General features: G+C 40.8%; 1 protein-coding gene across 1 annotated transcript in view; it reads right to left on the reverse strand.

Annotated features, from left to right (window-relative positions):
- Window positions 1–2,701: 2,701 nt before the first annotated feature.
- TBC1D9 (TBC1 domain family, member 9 (with GRAM domain)) overlaps window positions 2,702–9,649 on the reverse strand; it is a 116,274-nt gene continuing 109,326 nt past the window's right edge. The window contains exons 18-21 of the mRNA XM_012654942.1: window positions 9,129–9,215; window positions 5,951–6,025; window positions 5,755–5,858; window positions 2,702–4,833 (exon numbers count right to left, since the gene is read on the reverse strand). Of these exons, the coding sequence (XP_012510396.1) occupies window positions 4,111–4,833; window positions 5,755–5,858; window positions 5,951–6,025; window positions 9,129–9,215 (989 nt within the window). The 3' untranslated portion in view covers window positions 2,702–4,110. The remainder of the gene's footprint in view (window positions 4,834–5,754; window positions 5,859–5,950; window positions 6,026–9,128; window positions 9,216–9,649) is intronic.

Below are 9,649 nucleotides of genomic sequence, written 5' to 3' on the forward strand. Positions count from 1 at the left end.
GACAAAGGATGCTATAAATCATGTACTGAAACCAGCAAATGGCAAAAAGGAATATGCTGTAATATCTCAAAAATTTTTGGTTCCTTATGTCTCAGAAGACTAAACAGAGCTGAGAAATAATCTATAGAGATACAGGCAGTACTGATCATAAACATTCTTATATGCTTGTAGGAGTTGGGGTGTCGAGAGGTTTGAAGCAGGGAAAAACATGATTACATCAAAGTTTTTAAAAGATCGTGTGAGCAGCTGCTTAAAAGAGTAGCTGGAGGGTGTCAGGGAGGGATTGAGGGCCAGAAAATAAAATAGCAACAATTTAGCAATTTTTGTCGTGACTCAAAAGGCTTGTTTCACTTGCCACAAGCATTCATATACACCTATGAAAGTGTGGCATCATGACCTTACACTCTTTACCGTTTCTAACTTGCTTGCCAACAACTGGAAGAGTAACTGTATCACACTGACAGACAGCCAGAGGGCCCTTTTGAATTACTGACCACCTTCCAGTTACTAAAAAAAAAAAAAAATAGACACAATTAAGGAAATTATTGGAGTTGCCAGGGTCAGGGACGGGACATGCATACCTAACCTTCCATCAGAGCACCAACCTCTGAGTCCCCACTTTGGATCACATTTTGGGGCATCAGGTTTGGATCATCAGATATTGTATGAAGTTGTCAGGAAGAGACAATTTGCTGAGAGCCTGCTCAATCCACAACAGGCTAAGATGCATGAATTCACTACGCCTATTACAGGGCTCGAAAGATTATCTCCAGCCTAGTCCTGGGATGTGGCATATCTAGCTGATATTTGCCATTAAAGTGTTCTAAGAGCTACAGGATTTAGATTTGCAGAGTTTTTCTGGACTGTGAAAGGTGAGGAATCAAAAAGCCCTAATAATCTACAGCTTGTCTGCTCCCAGCTGCTGTGCCGTTTCGTCTCCCTGGCAGCCAGTCGTGTCAACCAAGCCCACAGAAAGTGAACCTCAGCCTAGCCTCCTATACTCACTTTGTTTCTAACCATAACTTCCTCCGTGGCTCCTGCGCTTTTCTTTTAAACAATCAGACTGTCAGGAGTATGTTAAACCAAAGGCACAGGGTCCTAAACATTATATAAAGGAGTCGCTTCAGAGCAGAAAATAGTGTGAAATGCTTTGTTACTCACCGCGACAACTATATTCTTTTCAGGTTAGAAGTTGGTGCTGTAACAAAAGAAAATCCTTCCTACAGGTTGATAGTGAAGGATGCACAATCAGAGGTGCTCTTAACCGGAGGCAGAAGTAAGGCAGCTGCCCACACCTCCCCCTGAATGACCATTAGATTAGAGAAGCAGAGTCGCTCTAAGTTTAGATCACCTAGACAAAGCTTCAGCTGCAGACCAGGCCAAGAGTACTCTACTGGGATTGGGGAGGTGCCTGTAGAATCTCTGGGGCCAAGAAGGAGAGGAGAAGAGGCCCAGCCACAAGGTTTGCTCTGGAGAGAGCAGGCTGCGGGAGTGGCCGGGTGCCTGCCTGGGTCCCCTTGATGGGCGTGAGCCTCCTCCTTGCCCGGGGCTCTCTTTGTGGTACGTCCACATATATCAGCCCCCTCCTCCCCAGAATCAGACTTGAAGTGATGCTGGAGGAATGATGTCCTAGGATCTGTGGTTTCTCTGGCCCTGTCCCTTTCCCTAGCACACTCACTCACTTCCAGCTCTGCATGGTTTTGCTCTGTTCCTTTTTTCTAGCAGTAGCTTTCTCTTTTGAGTTTGCATGTGTGAAAGCTCCGCTGAGGCCGTGCTCTGGAGATGCAAGCTCCCTGGGATGTAGACACGATCCCACCATCAGCACCGGCCTAAGCATTATCAGCACGGGAGGGACCCCCAGGCCTGGCTGTAAAGTGGCCACTCAGAAAAGATGGTAAATCACAAGAAGTTGAAATCCAAAGGAACAACCTATGGAGATACTAAAAACACATAACACGACCATGAAAAACTAGACAAGAACTTTAATCTTTTTTTCAGAAAACACCCTTTGAAATGTGCAGACTGTCTTCTGGAGGCTGAGGGCAAAATGATTCTCCCAGGCTGCTCTTCCGAGGTGGGGAACGAGCTCACAAGCCTATTTATGCCATAGGCTAAGCTGGAAATAGCAACTCAAGGGCTTGGGCCCCTCCCTAGGTAGCCTTTAGAAGCAAACACAGACTGAAAATTGCCATTATGCAGTATATTGCTGCTGGGATGAAAAGCACTATGACGGGCTTGAAAGAATAAGGACAAAATGACGAGAGATAATTCTCAGCATCGATAGAGACACAGGCTTTCAGAGTGACTTGCTGTTCAGTGACTCTGTTCGGGCATATTTAAGACCTTAAAGATAGAATACATGGAATAATGTATAGCAATCTTAGAGTCAAATCAAATAAATGACCATTTACTTGATTAAATACATACCAAATGTGTACTAGTAAGGACTAAACAGAGTTTTCACCTGTTATTACTTATATAGGATAGTATTTTAAATTAGATAACTGATAACAATTCTCTTCCTTATTTTAACACTCATTGACAGGCTACACATTGTATTTCTTATCTCGAAATACTTGCCTATAAAATTTATTTACGTAGTCAAAATGGTTGCCTAATAAAATTTCCCTGTAAAGTTGTCAAAGAAATAATGGCATTGCCTTAGGCAGGAACTCAAGCACAAAGATGAAAAAAAGACATATCTGAGTATCTGACGTATTTTATTTGTTCACATTTATCCTACTTGAGGTTAACACTACTTCATTTGACAGTTTAAAAATCATTCTGTAAACAAAACAAAAAACAACAGCAGCAACAGCTAAAATAAGGACACAATGTATAATAAAATAAAGGAATGTGTTGAAAGGAATATTCTGAATAAGGAAATGTGACCATGATTGTGAATTCAACAATAAGCAGAAAAAACTTTCCAATGTCTGTAAAAAACAAAACCATAACAGTAATAAAAAAGAAGCAAGAATTCAAAGTGCAGGTGCGCTAGTTTTCATTTCCACATCCATTCAGGAAAAGATAGAGCATACTATTCTTTTATATAAAGTGACAAGTTCTGTTTTAAAACATTCAGTTACATTATCTTGCAGATTTTTTTTTTCAGTTTACATTATCTCTACTTTACATTGATTTAATGGAAAGATGGTCATATGCGATACGTGGTATAAATTTCTCGAGTCTATGGAGAATACAGAAATGGTAGTTTGTTGTTCAATTTTTTGCTTTATTTGCACTGAGTAACAAGAAGCTGAACATTGAGTATCAGAAGCATCAGTACTTTTACTCTTTAAAATAAACAAAGCCAGAAACCTATCCTGAGCCTTCTATCTCTGCTGCCACTCTCAGATTCTCTGTAACAAAAGACTATTACTTTTCAGTGAATTCTGATCAGCTGACATAAATAATCAGAACAATTTTTTTAATGCAAAATTGGTCTCGTATCTGTCCAAATTGCTCCAATACAAGTGTTATTCTGGAATTATGTAAAAAAAAAACCCCACACTTTCATAATTGTTTAGAACCCCAAATGTTTTCCCTTTGAAGGGGAACATCTGTTTATTATGATTTTGAATAGAGACTTTTTATGAAATATATTTCAAATCTTAAAAATATTCCTAATACTTCCTAAAGTGGTACAGGATTTACCCCAGCTGACAATGCCTTTCCATTTAACAGTGGTATTTCATTTTCCTTACAGTTCTAATTTTATTTAAAAAGCCTGAATATACAAATGACTGCTGCCTTATTTAGCATTAAACAGCACTATTTTTTAAACCATGTATACAGCTCAACAGCAAGATTAATAAGTTATAATACACACATATCACTGACAGATTCATCATTTTTTTATAATTCACTGAATAAACTGTATTCTGGTAAATCCCTCTCCCCCCGACAAGAGTGTAACTGTACCTACATTGAGGTGTTTAAATATTTCTCCAACGGTTTTCATTGTATTACGTTATGAAAACACTAGGCTTCAAGCCAGGTACTAATAAATATTTAATTTAAAAGAAAGAAAGGAATCCCAACACAGGAGAACATAAAAAAAGCCCTTCCCCTCCCCCTCCTCCCCCTCCCCCGGGGAAGGCGCCCGCATCAGCCGGACATGGCCGAGATTTCGTAGTCACTGGCTGAGGTCAGGGGCTTGCCCATCATCCGGATGTTTTTTGCACTGGTAATCCTGGCCATCATGCACACGGGCTTGTCAAAGTACTTCACGAGGGCGGGCTCAGTCAAGAGGGAGGCCAGGAACTGCTCGAAGGTGATGGCCCAGTCCTGGTCCAGGCTGGTGCTCCGGGGCAGCGCCGCCGTGCCCTGGCCGCTGCGCACCAGGACCGTGTCCTCGCCAATGTCTTCGCAGTGCAACTTGTCCTCCTCGTGGGAGCCGGCACTCAGCACCGAGTACGAGGACATGGAGCTGTCGTCCTTGGTGTCGTCGTCGGAGATCAGCATGGAGGAGCAGGCCCCGTTGTCCCGCGGCGAGGAGTCCTCCAGCTTAATGTCCTCCATCTGTCCTCCGAGGGAGTGTTCCTCGCTGTCGGCGGCCAGGCTGGCCGGCAGGGGCTCCACAGACTCCACCACGTAAGCCTGGCCGGGCCCCTTCTTGGGGAAGAGCATGCCTTGGATGCCCTGGTGGCAGGACGGCCCGCTGCCCCCGCCCCCGCCCTCCTTTGCAGGCTGGGCGACAAAGAGCTTGCCCACTTCCCCGATCTCCAGCAGGAGGCTGGTCACCGCTGCCGTGGCGTGGTACAGCTCCTGCTCGTTGGGGTCCTCGCTGAACATGTTATACATTGTCTTGCACAGCTCAATGAACTGACCCTAAAAAGTGATTTGGAAAAACACAAAGAATGTGAAATCGTCTGGCAGGCAGACAGACAGGACAGAGGTGGACTGAAAAGCCATTTAAATAATGACTCCTAAAGATCTCTGGAAAGTCCTGTGTGTAGGCTGGATGGATATGTTGTGTAATGTCTCTTTACTGATGTTTCCATTTTTTTTAATTTGAAAATTTTCAAATATCCATGAAAGTAGGAAAAATGAAAAAATAAAACCTTCATGTATACAACACTAAGGGTCAAGAATGACTATGTGGTGTTATGTGGTATATCTTTGCATCACTAACTCTTTTTTTTTCTTATTCTCCTTTTCATTATTGAAGTATCTTAAGGAAATCCCAGACTCATCTCTTTTCATGTCTACACACTCTAGGAGGAATCTCAATTTTCCAATTAAGCTCCAACCCCATCTCCCGTGACACATCCCCTTATCTCCCTGGACAGAAGTAATGCTTTCAGCCCCCACCCAGGTGACTCTGTTCTTCTGTTATGAAACTCAGCATTTTCATCCTGTGTTATAATTATTTATATTGTTTTTTCTCCTTGATTACACTTCCGCTTTTTAAGGAAAACACGTGTGAGACATCTTTATAGCTAAGCACAGTGGTTTGAAAACAGTATAGGCTTGTCTTTGAGCATCTGAGGGTAACTTTAATGATTGGAAGAAGATGCATGCACTCTCAAAACTGAATATTTTGTGGTTCACATTTTTTCTGCGAAGGTCATTTTTTTCTGAACTGAGCATATTTTTGATGCATAAAAACATGCGCAAAATAGATCCAAATGGATACTAATTAAGTGCCCCCAAGTTACCATTATCTTTGAGGAATACTTATTTTACATTTATCTCTGCCTGGAAAAAAGAGCATCAGGGCTTGAAATAAATGAACTGTTGAGCACGTACCTGATTCAGTTTGGGTAAATCCTTTGCATTCTTTGATTTAGATTTATTTTCCGGAGTCCAGAGTCTCAGATAATTACGATTTTCTTGAGAATTTGGCCTCTTCCCTACAACGCAAATGTCAAGAAAGAAGTGTTCACAAGCCAAGAACAAGTGTTCACCAGCAAGAAGGTAAACATACAGCAGAGAGTGGCTGTACCTTTGTCTGGCTTTAGGCTCACTGTCACAAAGCCATCATCTGCACTCTGTTTGCTTCTGCTATCCAATCCAACAACTACCAAGAAATATTCAGAAGAACAAAGTAGGATGTTATATAACATGACCACAGAGTTAGCATTTGTAATAGAAAATAGAAGAACCTCCAGGTAAAACAAAACACCTGTACACCCAGTTACATTTGAATCCAGATAAACAACAAATAATTTTTTTGGCGTACGTGTGTTCCTAATGTTGCATGGGATATACTTATACTGAGCAAATTATTTTTTTTAATTTGAAATTCAAATTTTACTGGATGTCCTTTATTTTATCTGACAACCCTATTTCTAGGTGAAGCACTCCTCCAGAATTCTTTCTCACAGCTGGGGTTCAGTGTACAATTAAAAATTAAAGGTGTAATCCAAGCACTTTGGGAGGCTGAGGCAGGAGGATGGCTTGAGTCCAGGAGTTTGAGGTTGCAGTGAGCTATGATGATGCCACTGCATTCTACCCCGGGCAACAGAGTGAGGACCTGTCTCGAAATAAATAAATAAATCAGTTAATTGATTTAAAAAGAATTAAAGGGATGATGCCACATGGTCTCCAGTACTTAAAAAATTGGTTGAGGCCAGGCGCAGTGGCTCATGCCTGTAATCCTAGCACTCTGGGAGGCCGAGGAGGGTGGATCACTCAAGGTCAGGAGTTCGAGACCAGCCTGAGCAAGAGCAAGACCCCGTCTCTACTAAAAAATAGAAAGAAATTATGTGGACAACTAAAAACACATAGAAAAAATTAGCCGGGCGTGGTGGCGCATGCCTGTAGTCCCAGCTACTCGGGAGGCTGAGGCAGGAGGATCACTTGAGCCCAGGAGTTTGAGGTTGCTGTGAGCTAGGCTGATGCCACGGCACTCTAGTCTGGGCAACAGAGCCAGACTCTGTCTCAAAAATAAATAAATAAATAAATAAAAATAAAAAAAAATTGGTTGAAGATATTTTTTGCCCCAATGAATGCTGATTTCTCTCCTTTCTCTGCTATACTATCTATCATCTTAACTTTGCATATATGAGATTGATTTTCTGCTGCTGGGCCCTACAAAATATGACTTTTAAGGAATCCATTCTTTTGTCTTCTTAAAACAGGACATTACAGGGCATACAAGGACTTCAGAAAGAAGAGGTGCACAATGCCCTCAGATACACATCGGCTTGTCAGCTGTCAGAGTGCACTCCAGTACTCCTTCACGCACCCCAAAGCTGGCTGGTTTGCCAAATATGTGACCTTTACTGTATGTATTAGGTGTCAAGTTAATCTCAGCAACTTTTAAGGCAGAGTGAGGGAAATTTACTATATGTCATTGGGAAATTTCTTCCCTCTTAATATTGAAAGTAATTTAGGAAGCAAGTAGATATTAAAAAATATTTAATGTATGGGAAGCCCATTTCTAAGTGGCTATTATATAGCCACTTAGAAAGCATGTTTTCAAATAATTTTTAATGACACAGTAATAGTCTCACTGGATTTTAAGTGAAAAAAGCAGGATACAAAACTGTAGAGGCAGTTTGATTCCAGTTTTATGTGTGTGTGTTTTTGTATGTGGGTGTGCATATATATATATAATTTCATATGTGAATAAAAACTGAAAAAAATCAAGATTAATAATTAGTTATCTTTGTATGGTAAGGTCTTAAGACAGCTTTAGCTTCTTTTATATATTTCACCTATATTTTAAAAATTTCAACAAAAAGCAATAGTGCTTTTGGTATTAGAAAAATATCCTTTAAAAAGCATCTTTCGATTATATTAAATGCTGCTGGCATGTGACCATTCCTGAACCTTTTCTGAAACAAGAGAATCCTTTTCTGAAATGAATGTTCACTAAGAAATGTGTGGCTAACATTTTGCAGCCAGAATCTGATTGCTAATGATACTGAGAATACTACAGGATGTGCTAAGGCACTATGCAAAAAGCCTTACTACATTATTTTATTAGATCCTAACTAGACCCAATATGACAATTATCTCCTTTCTCCACAGGAGAACACTGAGGCCCAGAGATGCAGAAGCCTGCCTACAGTCACCTACATAACAATATACAGAGCTGGCATCCTATCTAAAGCTCTTAACCTCAACTCTTACTGCCAATCAATGGAGCCTGGTTTTACTCGAGTAAAACTGAGAGAGAATACTTCTCTCCACTCAGTCACTAGGTGCTCACAGTTTAAAAGTAGGTCTAAACTGCATTAATTTGGGGATGGCAAAATTTAAGAGGCAAGAGAATCTAGGAGCAACCTACATTTACTTTCAGACTTCGGTGAACTGATGAAGAATTAGAAGGTAAGTAGCTTACTATGGTACAAAGCCAAGAGACATTGCTTCGATTCATACATGACAAAACAGTACATGACTTAACATGTATATTTGGGGATATATATGAGTTGGATCATGTTTTGTAGACCTATTCACATAGAGCAGGGGTTGGCAAAATTCTTCTGCAAAGGGCCAGACAGTGACTATTTTAGGCGTTGCAGGCCATATGGTCTCTGTCTTAACTGCTTAATTTTGCCACTGCAACATGAAAACAGCCATAGGCAATACATAAGTGAATGAGCTTGTCTGTGATCCGACAAAACTTTATTTATAAACACTAAAGTTGCGATTTTATGTACTTTTCACATAGCAAGAAATATTTTACTTTAGATTTTAAAAAAACATTTAAAAATGTAAAAACGATTCTTAGTTCACAGGCTGTATAAAATACGTGGTGGACTGAATCCAGCCCATGGGCCATAATTTGCCAACCCCTGTTGTAGAGCCAAGACAGACATCGGAGAACGCTTTTTTATATAAATGCTAGTCCCAATTCTAGATAGCTGCATAAAAACAGGATGATGTTCTTAACCAGCCCGAGCCTAACAGGGAGAGGAAAGCAAAGGATATGGCTCTACACAACATGCTTTTTCTAATCCCCTGGGAAACAGTGTACATGGTCCCTTCAGTGGGCTGAAGTACCTGCTTCCCCAATAGTTGCCTGATCTCAAAACTTGTAAAGGAAAGTAACATATTGGAAAACCATATTCATATATTTCTTTGATTGACTAGCTTTGGAGGCAAGTCTTTTCCCATTACAGAGGGCTCTGTAGAAAATAAATACAGTACCCTTGGTGAGAAAGGTCACTTACCATGTGTACATTCTGGGGTGATATCTTCAAAGAAGTACTGAGTTGCTTCAAAAGCAGAATCTGGTTCATCTTGATCAGAGGACGGCTCTAGGGAGAGGAAGAAACAGAATCGTCATATTGGCAGGGCCACAACTCAAAGAAAATGTGCGAATTACTAAAGGAAATGACATGGGGGGAGGATGAGAAGCTAAAGTTACAAAGGTGGGGTGGGGTCACATCCCTGGGGAGCCCTGAATGCTACTGTCTCTAAGACCTTAGTGGGGGGAGGGGCCGCTTCACTTCCAACTCCACCTTCCCTTTAACAACCCCACACCAAAGCGTCCTTTACATTTTCCTTTGTATGGAGAATGTCCCAAATTCTGTGGAATAATGCTTTATGAACCAAATTTTAGGAAATTGTAAGCTGTAAAGATAATTCCCAAATCTATAATTTTACCCTATCTCTATCCTTAGCACCAATCTCTACTCATATATATATATGTTTTTGTTTTTTTTTTGAGACAGAGTCTCACTGTGTTGCC

The sequence above is a fragment of the Propithecus coquereli genome, unplaced genomic scaffold (assembly GCF_000956105.1).
Source record: "Propithecus coquereli isolate 6110/MARCELLA unplaced genomic scaffold, Pcoq_1.0 Scaffold112, whole genome shotgun sequence".
NCBI lineage: Eukaryota > Metazoa > Chordata > Mammalia > Primates > Indriidae > Propithecus > Propithecus coquereli.